The 19,390-nt window shown below is 45.0% G+C and overlaps 1 protein-coding gene across 6 annotated transcripts in view; it reads right to left on the reverse strand.

Moving 5' to 3' along the window:
- Window positions 1–19,390, reverse strand: part of EYA2 (EYA transcriptional coactivator and phosphatase 2) — a 165,187-nt gene that overhangs the window by 30,020 nt on the left and 115,777 nt on the right. For all 6 annotated transcript variants that reach the window (XM_075571297.1, XM_075571293.1, XM_075571296.1 and 3 more), the window contains one exon: window positions 1,117–1,206. In XM_075571297.1, the coding sequence (XP_075427412.1) occupies window positions 1,117–1,206 (90 nt within the window). The remainder of the gene's footprint in view (window positions 1–1,116; window positions 1,207–19,390) is intronic.

Raw genomic sequence — 19,390 nt, forward strand, 5'->3', positions numbered from 1 at the left:
CCATGGTTACCCTGCTCCCTGCCCCGTAGGACAGCTACCCCCCCTGGTTACCCTGCTCCCTGCACCGTGGGACAGCTACCCCCCTGGTTACCCTGCTCCCTGCACCGTGGGACAGCTACCCCCCCTGGTTACCCTGCTCCCTGCACCGTAGGACAGCTACCCCCCCTGGTTACCCTGCTCCCTGCACCGTAGGACAGCTACCCCCCCTGGTTACCCTGCTCCCTGCCCCGTGGGACAGCTACCCCCCCTGGTTACCCTGCTCCCTGCACCGTGGGACAGCTACCCCCCTGGTTACCCTGCTCCCTGCACCGTGGGACAGCTACCCCCCTGGTTACCCTGCTCCCTGCCCCGTAGGACAGCTACCCCCCCTGGTTACCCTGCTCCCTGCACCGTGGGACAGCTACCCCCCCTGGTTACCCTGCTCCCTGCACCGTGGGACAGCTACCCCCCCTGGTTACCCTGCTCCCTGCCCCGTGGGACAGCTCGTTCGTTACATTGTATCGTTTTTAGATGATTGCGTTTACTCTCCGCACTACTACTTTGCGGATGATAGTGACAATAATACCAAGAATATGCAAAAGCGTGAAATGGGCCATATTTACTAGGAAAGCTACGCCAAAGAACTGGGCCCAGAAGGTGTCTTATGTCTTAGCACCATTTAGTATATATGACCCTGTATTTTAATCTGTGTTTTCCCCAAGACAAAATATGAAGCAACAGCAATATTATCGTTCGTGTTTCCGTGACCCTGCCCGTTGTATATATTTTGTCACAATGCAGGAAATGGTATTTGCAGCTTAAATGCGTAATATAGAACATTTCTAAGAAAATATTTAGTCGTTCTCGAAACACATTATCCGACACTACTTAAAAAAACAAAACAAATTGCTATGTTACTTGGCATTAATATTATTTCACGTGCAAGCGAAAGCGATAGAAATCTAAGGATAATACGCGTCTGGAATGTTTTCAATAAATCAGTAATGGGTAATAATGGCCTCTCGTCTTCAGCAACAAGTCAAAAAAATAAAAAAAGACTCGTAAAAAATACCCCTTCGGCTTCTAAAAAACAGATGCAGGCGATTAGGAGGGAAGGTTATCAGGGCAGCAGCGTACCTCCAGGTCATTAAAGAACAGATGAGTATCAGCAAGGTTGAAGATCATTTCTTCCATCATAAGACCTATTCTTACCGATGTGGTGGTGTCCTGTTGGAAACCAAAAAGAAAAAGGGATTGGTCAGCAAAATCTATGCATTTCCAAGACTCTTTCATTTATTTTTCTACAGAACATTGCAATCCTGTTTCCTCCGGATTTTTATGAAGATATATCAAAATATTATAATTTGCATTTTTTTTAATACATGTATTTGAAAGACTATAAATAGTAGCAGGGACTACATCCAGTTTCTGCTACCTTGAATAGCCAACGGGCTTGGTGCAAAATACTCAAAACGTTATACCCCGGTCATAAACTTGTTCTACCAAATATCTGATCTTCAAAGAGCACCAAGAACATTACACAATAGATAACACTTTTTTGGTTAGGGCGTGTTCATCAATTGTACGTAAATGGGTTAGACTTGCTGCAAAAATTCCATGAAACATTTCACAAGCGGGGAACCCGTGTCTAGATCTCGAGCGCTTGATCGGTTGGAGTAAGTGGTGATCATGCGGCTGTGGGAAGGCCTCCGATGACCCCAATGGATCAACCACTTCCATTGGGGTGGTGCATAGAATCTCGCCCTAGAAAACCAGCATTGATAGCTTCCTGGCTCTCATCACGTTCAGGCGAAGTCATGGAAGGGGACCAAAAAAAAAAAATCAACATTTTGGAAACTATTTCTGATTTCCTTTGCCGAAACGAGTTAAAAGCAAATATTCGGCTTCTTTTCTCTCACTGGAAATTGAATCACAAGAGAGGGGGTCTTCCTCTGCAAACTCTTGTAAAACAGGGAAAAAGTAGCAGCCATGGGAAAAGAATCCCGTCCTACGGTCTCAGCTCACCGTGTTTAGAAACGAACGTAAAAAAAATAATATATATATTGAAATAATATATTCTGTATATAGCTGTCAAATGATAAAAAAAGGATATTCATCCCCGGCTGGAAATGTCTAAAATAAATGTGTTTTTTTTTTGTAACACCCTTCAACAACTACAACAACTACAACATACGTCCATTCCTTCAGCCTTTAAATAAGGACACAGCGTCTAACTTCTCCCAGACGGGGGGGGGGGGGCTCGCCGACATCGCCCACTGCACTGGTTCTCATTTACCTTGTCTCCACCAAATTAACCAAGATGGAAATGCTAATAAAATCAAGGTTCTTCAAACAGCGCTTCTAATTGTGTGCGCCCGGCGGTTCCCTGCTCGCAACGTGTGTGGGTGGCGCTGTCAGAGCGAAGGTACAAATCATGCTAAAACCCTGCCGATTCCTGCACACTAATCTTCTGCAGCTTTCTCCGCACTCACGTTCCCGGAGAGCAGGGTCAGCAGCGAATTAGCTCGGAGGAGGTCTAGAGGAAGGCCGAGTATGTTTCAATCAACCTTTTGTGGCAGGCTCTGTTGATACGCGGGGTGTACTGCACACTAACCTAATTATTACGCATTCTTGGCGTAGTGAACTTTAATTAGAGAAGAATGGTTGTGGTTTGGAGCATGTGGATGACTCACGGAGACGGCAGCAGAGAGCGCAAGGGAAAACGGAATATATTCTGGCGTCTGGAGACGCTTCTTGGGACAATAAACAGGAGTCGGGGGAATGTCTTCCTTTCCATTTTAATTATACAATTAAACCTGGGGATATTTTCAAGTTCTACTTTGTTAGGAGAAGCAAACAGTCACAGAAGTTAAGCCATCAACACGACGTCAAAAAGCAAAATGTAGACTATACACCTCTCGGTGGGCCTTATTCTATATAATTAGGGGTCCTCAATTCAGCCCTCAAGACCCCTCCCAACAGGTCAGGTTTTCAGGATATCCCTGCTTCAGCACAGGTGGCTCAACCAGTCCCCGCTTCAGCACAGTCTTTGACAGAGCCACTGATTGAGACACCTGTTCTGAAGCAGGGATATCCTGAAAACCTGACTTTTTTTGGGGGGGGGGTCTTGAGGACTGGCGTTGAGCACCTGCCGTAGAGATCTCCGCTCAGCAATGAAGGTAATGTAAATGTGAGATAGTAACATAACATACACTGTGCACCTATTTTGATAGGAACTAGTTAGAGTAGGCCTGCACAACTCCAGTCCTCGAGGGCCGCAAACAGGCCAGGTTTTCAGGATATCCCTACTTGAGCACAGTTGGCTCAATTAGTAGCTCAGTCATATACAGTGTCCAAATACAGGAGAGTCCAGTTCAATACTGAGCACCTGGTAACCATAATGAGGAAGTGTCAGTGCGAGGGGGAGTGTCAGTGCGAGGGGGAGTGTCCGTGTGAGGGGGAGTGTCCGTGCGAGGGGGAGTGTCCGTGCGAGGGGGAGTCTCCGTGCGAGGGGGAGTGTCCGTGCGAGGGGGAGTGTCCGTGCGAGGGGGAGTGTCCGTGCGAGGGGGAGTGTCAGTGCGAGGGGAAGTGTCTGTGCGAGGTGGAGTGTCAGTGCGAGGGGAAGTGTCTGTGCGAGGTGGAGTTACTGAACTCTGCATCTTTGTGTGTCTCCCCTTCGGAATCACGTCACACGGCGTCTCGTTGACATGGCAATGCGACGTCACAGCGTCAAAAGACGTCACAACGTCACATTACCATGGCAACGCGACGCCACATTGTTGACGTCGGCGGCGTCATTTGACACTGCGATTCAGGAGGAGAAGGAGGGGGGGGGGAGGGTGGCGGCCGCCACAGCGGTGCCCACGGGCTGCAAGTCTCACTTTAATAAAGACATAAAAAATACTTCTAGGTTCTAGATTTGGGAACGCCAGTTATCAAACGAGACCCTGCAAACACGTCACTGGAAGGAGTTCCCTTTGGGCCCAGGAGGGGCTGCCCCTTTAAAATGAAACCGCTTTCTCCTAAATTAAGGCAGAAACCTTCCAACACGCGGCTTGTTTTAGTTAATACAACAGTGAGGTTTAATAGTTTCCATGTAATGGAATAAGTGGTGAAACCAAACAAATAATATTCTCATTGTACATAGCCAGCATTTTGGGCCAGGAAACGCCAGTGTTTTTTTAAATGGCGTTTTATTTCGCTGTAATATTTTGGCACGCCTCGTGGCTTGCTGGCTAGTATAGCATGTTTAACATTAAACGTTGCTTTAAAGTATACATCATATTTGTGTTGTAGAGCTACAGGGAAAGCTGGGAGCCAAGAAACATTTCGCGAAACCCCCTCTCCGTCAGGGAGACCAACAATCTGCTATCAGAAAGGCAAAAAACAGGACCGGCTTAAACATGTTTTTTTTTTTTACAGTAAAATGCGTACACATTTCTTTATGATTCTATATTTTTTTAGATTAATATTTGTATTTTTTTCATTCATGCACATTACTTCTGCTTGGTTCCTGAGTGCAGAATACGCTGCTTTTTCTCCCGTTTTTCCTTTAATTGACTTGATTCCTGTATGCACCAGAACCCGCTCTTTGAATACTTATTTAATCAGCCGAGGAGAGCGGGTTCATTATAATGATTTGCCTCCTGCATGCAGAGCACATTTTACACAGGGGTTCGTATGACTTTTTAGCACGGATATTCTGATGCACAGAAAATGTACAATATAATTTTAGGACTATAAGCTGTTCAGACTTGTTCTTTTTGACTGAAAGGCCTGGCCCATTACAGTAAAATATGCACCCCGTGAAGGAGACCTGTTGTCTAAATTTGCTTCTATTTACCCATGTTCCAATTACCCTGACATTCAAAAAGTGAGGACAATGTGGAGATAAGCCCGCAACGCGCCTCTGCCTTTATAACCATTTAAAGCAAATCAACCCTTTTTCAAACTTCTGCCAACTACCTGCTGAGTATGTTGAAATAATGTCACTGCCACACGGATGAAAGTATTCATTATGTGTATTTATTTAACCGGTGAGGTTTATCTGTTGGAAATGTCAGCCAAGGGTTACAGACGGATTAGGAGACAATCGAGGGCTTTTTGTGTAAAAAAAAAAACCTCCTATTTGCGTTTTTTTACCTGTACTGATAAAGTCGTCACCCATCGAAAAGAATGGAATGGCTTTAATTGCGTCTAATTACTTGGAAACTCCTTGAAAACAGACCAGTTTGGCTAGTTAAAACATAATAGGGTTAAGCGATCACACATATATATATATATATATATTTTTTAGAACAAATATTTTAATCCAGGGTGCTGTCATTGTTTGCACAAGATGTAAGTAAGAAGGGGGGAGCTTTGCCTATGCAAACTCTTGTTGAACACACAGTAACATCAGACATCAACCCCTTCCCAGATGTCCGCTCACCCTGTTTACAAAGAAAACTTAAAAAGAAAAAAAAAGACTACAACATATAGAAAAGGTACCAGATTGTGGTTAAACTATCCATATGTATTCCCTTATATATTTCAGGGCTATCAGCACAGTTGGGTGTTAGGCAGGACTGACACTTCAGATACTCCTCACCATTTCTGAGCAGTGCGTTTTGGGAAGTACCTTCCCGTACGAACATTCACGCCCCAGGTTAGATGTTACAGGACCCCAGAACAATATCAGGGTGGTCACAGCGCTGTTAAATACAAATGTATGTTTTGCGCTGAGGCCAGAACACAGATTTTAAATCCATGTAGCATGTTCACAAAGTTTCGGGGTGGTTTCACCGGTGACCAGCTGCGCATTCTGGCTGCTCACTCGGTGTGGACACCACAATTTATGGCCATGCCGAATTCTACGCGGCAGCCAAGGTATGGCGCGAGGGGTAACATTTCCCTTTGATTTATACTGCGGCTTGAACTCTAAGCGTCCCTAAAAAGGGTCATTAATAATAATAAAAAAAAGGGGAGAGAAAGAGAATGGTTTTGGTTTACCTTTTTTGGACACTACATTTTGAGTCAAATTCCAACTCATAAAAAGTGCATTTTTTGTGAAAGCAATTTGAATTTGTCCTCCCCATTAAAACGTAAGACACATAAAAGTGGAGTGACAGCGCTTCATGCCGGCCTGCCGTCCCCGCTGCCAAGACAGAATTTCAGTCCATGTTTACGGGACCTCGAGCTTCGGGACATCATCGACACCCCACTAATGCACTCTGGCAGGTATGTTTAACTCTCCCAGCTGGCGGGGAGCCAGGAGAATGCTCTAATGAAACACAACTGGAAGAATGCGCCGCTGCCCTTTGAGGTTTGTCATGTACAGAAACGCTTGTGGCTTCTTCGTGACTAAAGGTTAAACGTGGTATTCCACTCAGGACCAAAAACCACATCATCTGTTCAGCCGCTCGAGTGTGAGGGGGCTGGGGCAGCAGGAGAATGAGGTGCAGAACCAAAGTGCCATTAAGTTGGGGGGTCATAGTGTGACATTACAGGAATGGACGCGATGTTCCCGGACATAACATGGTATCCTCCAAGCTAATTATATGCAAAAACAATGGCAGTTATCGAGCTTATTAGAGCAAGGCTTAACTTCACATCATTGGTGTGCTAACTTCCGATAACAGGACGTTAAAAACGGACGCAGTGTTATTCTGATCTGGGCTCAGAAATCGCTCGGCAGGAGACGACGGGGAAATAACACGACGTTGGTTAAATCGTACAGAACGGTGGTGTTACACCCCAACCAAACCCTATAGAAGCCCTATTTCAGGGTCTCGATGTAACGCCAAGTAGGAATGACCTAGCCAATGGAACCGCGATGTTCTGATAAGGCTTCATTTACATGTCATTATCACTAACGGCCTTTATAATCAGCGCTCTTTGCAGGAGACAACGTGGCTAACCTTACGCTATTGATGCACCGTTAGCCGAGCTTTGTGAGACGTAAAGAGGGCAGAAACTGGTCCTGTCTATCTCTCTGTGCCCCATACACCAACCATTAGATCGTCAGCTCTACGGGCAGGGACTAATTCTGAGTACAGCACTGCGTATATTGTAATCATATCTATAAAAGTGTGTGTATATATATATATATATATATACTTATTGTGAAATCGTTAATAAGCCAGATCTCAGTAACTTGTGACCCCTTTTCTTCCAGAGAAACCAATAATCCTTCCGTTCTCTGTGGGGGTCTCACTTCCAGGTATATTTTGGGATTCCGATTTCAGTATTTATACTTTTGTAAATTCAGGGTTTATTTATTGATTTTGTTTCCCCCCCGGGTGTTTCTATTCTTTATCCACACATTAAATAAGTTATGGTGGGTAAAAAAAAAGTTGACAACCGCCTCCCCTCCCCCATACCGTGTACAGCAAATAAACATACAACTTGTGCACACATTCACAAAAATGCCCCTTTCATGGGATTGAAGCAGGGGGTCTCCAGACCTGAACCCCGTTACTTTCAGCTGCGGGGACCCCCTGCTTCCTGAGATACAGACCTCCAAAGTAGGTGACGGTATCGCCTGCGAGTTTAAAGCCCCCACGTCGCGTAGATATATAGGATGCCGCGCCTGATGATGTCACGGATTCCTATGGGCTCGCAGGGTGCAGGAGCGTTGAAACGCCGCCATTACGTGAGCCCTGCTATTTCTTTTTTTGTTTATTGAACTCAATGCCATTTTTAATGAGTTTTAAAGGAGAAATCGAAGCAATAGGCAATGTTTTTTTTAAAATAATAAATCAGTTCTGTAGTATTAGATAATACTTACTACTTTTTTTATTTTAAGATGCTACTCTTAACACCATATTTAATGAGTATTAATATACTGAGCATCCTCTGATTCCTATAGCAGGCTTTAGCCCACCTCCCCAGCAGTGCAAGATCTTTGTAACACTTTCCGATAATTTGTTGCCAATATTCCCAGCAGTTTGAGCTGCAAACTGTGACAATAGATAATGTTACGTTAGTAATATCAGGATACATTGTAGCTGCACTGGCTGAAATATTGATTGAAACTGAAAGGCGGCCATTTTGTTAGGCACACAATCAGGATTTACACAGATCTATAACAGGAGCACCAAACGATTGCCAGCTTAGGTAACAATGTAGAATTATACTTTGTCACACGCTTCACATACAAAAAAGGGGGAAAGTAGTATTGCGGCTTTAACACCATTTTCGGTGCGAGTAAAGAACCGGCCATTTTATATCCCCCTCCCCCCAAAAAAGTGTTACAGAACGAGTGCTGCACAAAGTAGAAAAACAGTTATTAATACAAAATGGTATTTAAGAGGTAAAATCAGCAAACAAAAAAACTATTATTTTTGAATCCCTTCGCTGCCCGAGCTATGGGAAAGAGAAGGGTTAACATTGAGACACAGGGCTTTCTGGGAAGATCTGGAACTGATTACAGGGCTTAATGTGTTAAATAAAAAGGCGTCAAGCCCTTTGTTCAACATTATAGTCAGTTAATGAGCCTAGAGAGGCTTAAAGTAAAAGTTTCCCATCTTCTCCATAGATAAGACCTGAGCAAACACACAGACACACACAGAGACACACACACATAGACACACATAGACACACACAGAGACACACACACGGAGACACACAGACAGAGACACACAGACAGAGACACACACAGAGACACACACACAGAGACACACACACAGAGACACACAGAGACACACACAGAGACACACACACGGAGACACACACACGGAGACACACAGACAGAGACACACAGACAGAGACACGCAGAGACACACAGACAGAGACACACAGACAGAGACACACACACGGAGACACACACACGGAGACACACACACGGAGACACAAAGACAGAGACACACAGACAGAGACACACAGACAGAGACACACAGACAGAGACACACAGAGACACACAGACAGAGACACGCAGAGACACGCAGAGACACACAGACACACAGATACACAGAGACACACAGAGACACCCAGACACACAGAGACAAACACAGAGACACACAGAGACAAACAGACACACAGATACACAGACACACAGATACACAGACACACAGAGACACACACGGAGACACACAGACAGAGACACACAGAGACACACAGACAGAGACACACAGGCAGAGACACACAGACAGAGACACACAGACAGAGACACACAGACAGAGACACACAGAGACACACAGACAGAGACACGCAGAGACACGCAGAGACACACAGACACACAGATACACAGAGACACACAGAGACACCCAGACACACAGAGACAAACACAGAGACACACAGAGACAAACAGACACACAGATACACAGACACACAGATACACAGACACACAGAGACACACACGGAGACACACAGACAGAGACACACAGAGACACACAGACAGAGACACACAGGCAGAGACACACAGACAGAGACACACAGACAGAGACACACAGACACACAGATACATAGACACACAGAGACACAGACACACAGAGACACACAGACACACAGAGACACACAGACAGAGACACACACACAGAGACACACACACAGAGACACACAGAGACACACACACACACAGAGACACACACACAGACAGAGACACACACACACAGACACACAGTATTACCGTGTCCCGGAAGCGCGCTGACCCCAGGGCGACAGAGCACCTAACTACAGACACACACAGACACACAGACAGAGACACACAGAGACACACACACGGAGACACACACACGGAGGCACACACACGGAGACACACAGACAGAGACACACAGAGACACAGACACACAGAGACACAGAGACACACAGAGACACACAGAGACACACAGACACACAGAGACAAACACAGAGACACACAGACAGAGACACACAGACAGAGACACACAGAGACAAACAGCCACACAGATACACAGACCCACAGCGACACACACACGGAGACACACAGACAGAGACACACAGACAGAGACACACAGACAGAGACACACAGACAGAGACACACAGAGACACACAGACAGAGACACACAGAGACACACAGACAGAGACACGCAGAGACACACAGACAGAGACACACAGAGACACACAGACACACAGACACACAGACACACAGAGACACAGACACACAGAGACACAGAGACACAGACACACAGAGACACACAGACACATAGACAAACACAGAGACACACAGACAGAGACACACAGACAGAGACACACACACAGAGACACACAGACACACACACAGAGACACACACACACAGAGACACACACACAGAGACACACACAGACAGAGACACACACACACACACACAGACACACAGTATTACCGCGTCCTGGAAGCGCGCTGACCCCAGGGCGACAGAGCACCTCACTACAGACACACACAGACACACAGAGACACACAGACACACACACACAGACACACACACAGTATTACCGCGTCCTGGAAGCGCGCTGACCCCAGGGCGGCAGAGACCTCACTACAGAGACACACAGAGACACACAGAGACACACAGAGACACACAGACACACAGACACACAGACACACAGACACACACAGACACACACAGACACACAGTATTACCGTGTCCTGGAAGCGCGCTGACCCCAGGGTGGCAGAGACCTCACTACTATATTATTTCCAATTGGTTTTCTTTTAAAAGGACATTAATTTATTTTCTAAATACCGACTTCTAGAGATACGTAAAATCTTCACCGGAGTTTGGCTAAACGGGAGTAAAAGTTGTCTTTTTTTCTGCCAAAGATGCCTTTCCCCATTATCTCTTTGCGCACAATGCTCACTGCAGCCACTTGCCATGTTAAAATGGTGAAGGAAAAAGAGACACTGCGAGCGCTCATTTGCATGTCATTACCCAGAATCCCTGGCTGCAGTGGAAGCATTGTAAGCCAAGAGATAATGGGGAAGGGCAGAGTTGCAGACCTGTCCGATGTGAATGTGCGCACACGGGGGATTATTGTCACCCACCATAACTTCAAAAAGAATAAATAATTCACCCAGCGTTAAAGTCAATGTGCAGGTCACACGACCCTTTATATAACGCTAATATATATATAAGCGTTATATAAAGGGTCATGTATATGTATATATGTGTGTGTGTGTATGTATGTATACACACACACACACACACACACATATATATATAATACACATATATATATAATATATATACACACACACACACACACACACACACACGCATATATATAATACACATATATATATATAATATATATACACACACACGCACAGAGACACACACACACACACACACACGCACGCACACATATATATAATACACATATATATATATAATATATATACACACACACACACACGCACAGAGACACACACACACACACACACACACACACACACACACACACACACACACACACACACACACACACACACACACACACACACACACACACACACACACACACACACACACACACTTACACACACACACACAATATAATTGGTAGTGTAGGACCTGCTGATGGTGCCACACTGACATGGTTGCAGGTAATAAACATTATACTTTTAAAACAATATAAATAGAATAACACATACATTTTACCCCCGGCCACTACTCCCTTCACACGGACCACGGAGACACACACACAGAGACACACACACAGAGACACACACAGAGAGACACACACACGGAGACACGCGTTTAATAAAGAATCTAGTTAGGAAAAAACAAAGATTGCACCTTTCATTTGCAAAGCGATAACACATCCAAATGATCAGGGGTATTAAGAAGTGTCAGCTCAAGCACTTAACAAAAATGAGTATACAGCAAAGTCCCCCTGATATCATGTGATCACTGTGTGCAGTACAGCTTCAGTGGTACCGAGTATTACCAGGTGGCTCCATTTTCCCCCCCTCTAAATTTTTTAGCAAAAATTTAAAAATATGCGAAAACCATGAAGGAAATTCAAGTCAAATGTATTTCATTTTTCAACTCCCCCCGCACCCCCCCCAATATGCGAATATTTGCTAAAATAAAAAACTGTAATCGCCCCTCCCCCAATCTGAGTATTTGCGGTCAGTGGCCGTTACTTTCATTACTTTCACACTTCTGTCATTTCGCGTATAGTTACTGAGAACATTACTTCATCACCTGATACTTACTAAGCTTTATACTACTCCACAAAACACCTTACTCTACTGAATGAGCCATAAGGTGCTTATCAGCGCTGGCAGCCGTCTTAAGGCAGGGGGGCTCAACTCCCCCCCCAACAGGTCAGGGTTTCAAGATATCCCTGCTTCAGCACAGGTGGCTATATCAGATTGATTGACGCTGGAATATTCTGCAAATCTGACCTGTTGGGGGAACCTTGCGGACTGGAGTTGAGCCCCGTGCCTTAAGGAATAGCACCGCTTGGTAAACATGGGCCTTCGTGCCCTTTTGCCATATACAGCCAACAGGGAACATGGCAACAGCAGCTCTCCTGGGAGCTAAAACAAACAGCCCTATTGTCCAGCACTCCCACAACCATCACACAACGCAGAGGCGCGGGGTTCCTGCCATTTAATGCAGGGGGAAATTAGCCGAATTATTCAGGTATACAAAAAGAGGGCTTCGGATGAATTCTTCTCTGGGGCTGCCACTATATTTACAGCATACAAAAGCTCTCCAAACAAGCAATGTGTTGTACCATTTCAGCCGAGATTCAAACCCCAGATTCAAACCCCATGCTCGTCTTGGCGCGGTATAATCCTAATAATAGTTATTATCACGGTGTACTGTAATTAACACGCGGCTAGGGGAGCTACGGACCTGCTTTTCAGAACGCTTTTCTTCTAGTAATGTAATCGGAAACGTTTCTACATGAAGGCTTTGCTTTTAATAATAATAATAATAATAATAATAATAAGTCGAATCCTTTCACTGGCAAAGAAAACAGTGATCCTTAGAAAGATGAAATCATCATTAAAAAGGAGCACTTAAGCACAGCTTTATTTGGGGGTGCCATATTTTAACATAGGATTGAAGCAGGGGGTGTCCGGGGCTGAACCCCGTTAATTTCAGCTCCGGGGTCCCCTTGCTGATACTTCCGAAGAGGGCGCCGATATCTCTCTGATTTTTAAAGCTCCCGCGTCACGTGAAGCCGCGCCTGATGATGTCAGAGGCTTCCTATTGGCTCGCAGGGTGCGGAAGCTTTGAAACTTCGCCAATACGTGATCCCTGCTAGCCGAGAGGAGCGGCTACCAACACCTCCTATGGGAGGTAAGTATCTCCGCAATCAGGGGGTCCCCGAAGCTGAAAGGAATGGAATTCAGCTCCGGACACCCCCTGCTTTGATCCCATGGCTTGGATTGCCTCTTTCAAATGTCATTTATTTGCTTTCAGTGTAAATGGGAATGTTTCTTTTTTCTTTGGTCCATTTAATTCTAATTTCATCACTTCTAAAGAAGTGACAAACCGCCCAGTTTAACAGCCGGATCGCCTGGACCTGCTGTACCTGCTTTAAAAGCGGAATGACCTGATGCCAACGCCATCCCTGGTCTGGCTGACGGGTTTTGTTCTCTCAGCCAAACCCATATTTCAGGCTGTGGCTGTAACGCGCAATACCGATCTCGCACCTATTTAGGTGGGGTTAAACAACTACGAGTTTGTACAAGCGGTTTGCATAACGGCGCTACGAGAATTTCAGTTGTGGGTAAAAAAAAAAGCGAGTTTGAGGCTGTTTGACGAACCGATCGCTTTTTCGAAAAGCAGTTTAGACGCGGTTTGGACATGCGGTAAAGGATGACAGGAAACCTATCCGCGGTTTCACACTTCGGAGGTACTAGAATAGGCCCAATAGTCTTCCACTTATTCTATTCCAGAGAGAGAGAGAGAGAGAGAGAGAGAGAGAGAGAGAGAGAGAGAGAGAGAGAGAGAGAGAGAGAGAGAGAGAGAGAGAGAGATTTACACACATACAATATATATTATTATATATAGTCTTTAGTGCTGTGTACATTCTTGGCGCTAGATCAGCAAAAGTATACATCGTTATTTCCGTGTGCGCATCTATGTCACTTTTATAATGTATATTATATACAAGTCTCTGCTATGCCTATAGGAGGTGATAGCTTCATGCAGCGAGGCAAACATTTGAAATGGATAGTCTTGTTTTTCTTAGTGTCTACACCATGGAAATCCACCGCATGGTGCTGGGGGAAAGCCAAAGAAGTCGGCAGTGGGTCAGTGGCTTGTGGAGCGACACGTCAAAATACGGTGGCCCAGAGCCACGAAGCACGGCTAATTCAGATCATGAAGTGAGACAAGAACGGACGCGATGTTCCCGGAGGCAACATCGTATTCTCGGAGCTAATGTTGTGTCTCGATCCAAACTGCGTTTGTTTTGTACCTGGGAGACTTTGGTAGCCAACACCGCGTCTCAATTTCCCACTTCATTAGAGAGCGCTTTAAAAGGGCGCTCCCCCCCACCCCCCCCAAAAGACGACCTATCCTGACTTTGCCAATTAACCCTTGGTGTGTCCCAAGACATAGCTGCTACATCATAGCATCAAGGACTCCGGTCCCCCGCGACATCCCACAGAAAATGCTCTTTTTGCCCGGGGAGGTCGCAATTTACACTGACAGGGAAGAGGGGGGAGCGACTCCTCCCTTTCCATTATCTGTGATGGAGCGATCCCGGAGGGGTCATGGCATGCACTGGCACTCAGAGGGTTAAGGCAGATTACCAACTTTACATTATAAAAAATTTCTGTGCCGTTTTCGGTTTTATTTTTAATTTTTTTAATTTTTCCAAAGGCCCGAAAGCCTGGAGCAGAGTGTCCACATGCAGCAACTCCTGTTTATGGTCACTGCAGCAGTAACCCCAATCTGTCCTGGGACACCGAGCACAAGGACACACTGCCCCACTCCACTCCCGTCTTGCATATCAACCGCTTATGCCAACACACACTGGTTTTACCCGGGGTTACCTATACCACCGTGAACAAAACCCAAATGGATTTCTATAACCGCAGGTGACGTCCTGTCTGGATCTTATTAAAATACCCTGGCTGAATATCGTATATATATTTATTCTAACAACAAGTAATAGCTTTGCAATACAAGTCTGTTTCTACCAGCGGCCACTTTGTAGGGCAGGCGGAGGCAGTAAAACCCTATTGAACTGAATGGGGGGTTTCCCCTTCGGACAATACAGAATGAACCCAATAGTCTGGAGATGCAAAAAAAGGTGAAAGCACTCTGTTACATAACATCTTTTTTAAAAATCATTTGTTTCATGATATATGCTATGTAGATTTCCCAACCTAGCCCAAAGATGAAGAAAAAGCAAATAAAGCAGAATATAGACGCGTGCAGCAATCCGCACTGGCCCTTTTCTTTTGGGATGGGGTTTTAATCGCCTCCAATTGTTACGGAGAGAGGACAGAGAGTCCTCAGAGACCCGGGGGCCGCCTGGCTTCAGATACATATAATATCCTTTAGTCGGGGGGCGAAGAATATTTCCTCCCGGACAGAACAATCTTCTTCATCAGGCTGGATCGGAGGCAGCCAATAGAAAGCTGCGACACTCACATGCTATCTTTCTATTGGTGACCAGACGGCCATATCAGCTGTTTTTTTGTGTGTGAGATTATCTTCTCATAATGGCGGCGCGGCGGCACATGGAGCCACGTTGCCATGACAACGCGATGCCACGTAACATGACGTCACGTAGCATTTCATGGCCATAACAACGGACGTCATGTGATGCGGTTACGTCAGGTGACGTTCCCGTTGGCATGGCAACACAGCCCCATTTGACGCCGTGCAGCCATATTGAGAAGTTATGCAGGGAAAAGATGCTGGTAGATGCCGCTCGCCGCCACAGGTAAGAGAATCAAGCGCCGGTTCGGCGAACTTGTGCAAATTAGGAGCAGGTTTGAACGAACCGGTGCGAACCGGCTGAATCCCACAGCTGCCCCCCCCCACTCCCCCCCTATTAAGGTAGGCTATTTTTTAATCATGTTTTTGGGGGTTTGAGCCCAAAACTGAATATTTATTAAAAAAAAATACTGATTTTTAGCAGTGAGATTTAAAAAGGAGAAATTCCTACGTGTTTAAAAAATAATAATAAATTCTGTTGTATTAGATAACACTACCCCCGCAGCCTGGTTGGGCTGTGTCTCCTCTGAGCGGGCGCCTTCTCCCGGTCGCGCTCCGGCTCTGGGACTTTCCCCGACCTCTCTGCTCGGTTCCTGGCCCAGTGCCAACAGCCTTGCGCCAAAATGTTGCGCCACCTTCACCGCCCGGCTTTCCTTCCACTGCGGCTTTGCGGCGCTTCCAGACCTCGCCGGCTCCTTTGCTGCTAACGGGGTATCGGCAACCCCCAGGTCTGTGCCCCTCTGTCCTCAGGCACGGGATCCAGGCCAGCCCGATCCGTCTTGCGGCATCCCAGTCAGGCCCACAATTCCCCCTCACGCCACTGCTGCACCGCGCAGTCATTTTCAATGCAGAGGAGAATGCAGGTAGTTGAAGGAGGAAAATGCCGGTAGACGCTGAACACGCTGCCGCAGCACCCCGCCAGCAAGTGAAATGCACTTGCCCTGGGCAAGCGGGAGAGTGCATTTGTCGATGGCCTGTATATATATATTTATATATATATATATTTGCCCCAAAACTAAAAGGAGGATTAGACTCTTGTCAGAACGGTCAAAAATGAAGTCTAGGGGTGTGGCCTGGAGCTGGGACAAGATGGCCGCTTCCAGCGAGAGCTCTGTTCAAGCAGGATGGCGGATTAACCTTAGAAAGTGGAACAGCGCTCAAATCAAGAAACAGATCACAGACACCAGTTTTGGCACCAAAACTTTTAGCGAAACAGGCAAAAGTTGTTAGAAAATGGCCGCCTTGCTCTTTTAAAGGTGGAGACATTTACAAAGTGACAAAGTAAATCGAAATGAATCAAACATGCAATCAATGCAATCAACGCAATCAATGCAATCAACGCAATCAATGCAATCAACGCAATCAATGCAATCAACGCAATCAACGCAATCAACGCAATCAACGCAATCAACGCCCGTTCAACGTTCAACTCAAAGCAAAGTTTTTCTCAAACCAAAACGGGTAAAATTAGCAAAAGTTCGGCAACGTGTGCGAAAAGTTCTCTTGTTTCTACCCGTTAAAATGGATGAGAAGTAGAGAGTGACGCACTGTGCTCATTTGCATGTCATTGCCCAGAATCCCCGGCTGCAATGGAAGCGCGGTTTGCTAAGTGATAATGGGGACAGACAGGGTTGCAGACCTGTCTGAGACGTGGAAACGTACCACACGTGGGATTTATATTTACTGCACACTTATTTCTACCGAGAATTCCAGAGCAAAAAATCCTCTGGTTTGAAATGAAATAACGCCGTGTCCTTGTTTATCCGCAAATACGGCGTTTGTTGTTCTTTGGCGGGGGGCAAGTGGGCACGTAGCTCGTCATGCCTCCCCAGGGACAGAATATGTGTGGGACAGAAGTTCTGAAATGGTAACGATTAGAATTACTGTACGTCCAAATTTGTTCGCACAGTATTCTTAGTTATCTGTTTTAGCCAAGTAGACTGCAGGAATAATGAATACAATATTTGTACCAAATATGTTATAAATAATTGTTGTTTTAACCTACTAGATTGGGATAATTCTGAAAAAGTAACCCGTCTTAATATTTACAAACTAACGATCGTTTCGTTATCATTATTAAAGATACCGTTACAAGTTTAATAACCGATACAAATATAAAGAAATACAACTATATTTTCTAATTACCTCCTAAATAAATAATAATAAAAATATATATATATATATATATATATATTTTAAATGTAACTCAATCTTAAACTTCCTTTCGGAGAATCCTTCCCCAAATTGCATTCATCTTGACTTAATCCACAATCTCAGCGAGCGAATTAGCTGTATTTGTGTTTGCAAAGCTATTTTATGGGGTTCCGAGGGCCTTTGTTTTTCTAAGGAAGGACTTATCCTGACTCGCAGTCCCAGAGTAGCTTGGGGAGAGGCCTCCGCGGGTCTTTTAATGCCCCACGGCGCACAGCATGCATGACTAACGCAATGTAAATAAACACAGCTGAGCCAGGAAGACACTGGAAGGTTTTCTCATTAGAGAAATAAAATAAACAGATGTCCTTAAGCACTTTGGCTCGTGTTTGTCAAAGGAATTGAAAACACTTAGCTGTTTGAACAACAGCGGTGATATAGTGTAGGGCTACATCTCAAGGAACATTAAATAGAAATATATGGCCTCTTTCATTTGACTGATGGCCTTTGCAGGAGAGATCTTTGCACTTGAATCCTAGAGACTTCTAATAGATTTTGAATGGCCGATGCCTGGTGAGTTAGGTGGTAAAAGGGCTTTCCCATCAGACTGAAGTCTATTACATTTTACTAGGTACTGGAGTATTAAACGTATAATTGAAACATCATGAATAATTGTGGGGATGATTTAGAGTGAACATGCACAGGGCTTATAAACTGGTCATTTTTAGGCACACTACCTAGATGTTGCATTAACCTTTCAAGGTCTCTAGCCTTTATATAATACACATCACATATATATTTATATATTTAAAGAGGCAATCCACGCAGCTTAGAACAAACACAAAATAAAATCGGGTTTGTTTTAATACACGCAGCCTTTGATTACCTTTATTGAAAACGAATTACCTAAGCTGCCGATCGATTGGTTTTTCCCGTGATTGATCCGCAAAATCCCGCTTCCCAGGGTTCACTAAAGGGCTGCTTTCAGTTTCAAAACTATCCTTCAGTCAGTGTAACTCAGCAGCTACAATGTATCCTTATATTACCAAGGTAACATTATCTATTGTTACAGTTTGCAGCTCAAACTGCTGGGAACATTGGCAACAAATGATCACAAACAGGAAGGTGTTGCAAAGATCTTGCACTGCTGGGGAGGTGGCTAAAGCCTGCTATAGAAATCAAAGGATGCTCAGTATATTAAACTCATTAATAATGGAATTAAGAGTTGAATTTTAAAATAAAAAAGGTAGTAAGTATTATCTAATACTACAGAACTGATTTATTTAAAAACACACGTAGGATATTGCTCCTTTCAAATTAAATTCATACTGTGATGTAGATTTTTTCCCAATGTTGGTATTTATTTTCTTTTGTGCTTACGAAATTTGAGTGGATTAGTTTGTAGTGTGTAAAAGGTGAATTTCCTATAAACAGCATATGCTGGATTTTCACAGCGTATTTCCTCAGCCACGTCCTCCTTTCCACGCCCCCCCTTCCACGTCCCCCCTTCCACGCCCCCCCTTCCACGTCCCCCCTTCCACGCCCCCCCTTCCACGCCCCCCCCTTCCACGCGATTATGAATTGAATCTATACTTAGCAATGTGGGAATTAAAGGTAAGGGGCATAACGAGCCCTCATTAATATGT

Source organism: Ascaphus truei, chromosome 15 (assembly GCF_040206685.1).
Source record: "Ascaphus truei isolate aAscTru1 chromosome 15, aAscTru1.hap1, whole genome shotgun sequence".
Taxonomy (NCBI): domain Eukaryota; kingdom Metazoa; phylum Chordata; class Amphibia; order Anura; family Ascaphidae; genus Ascaphus; species Ascaphus truei.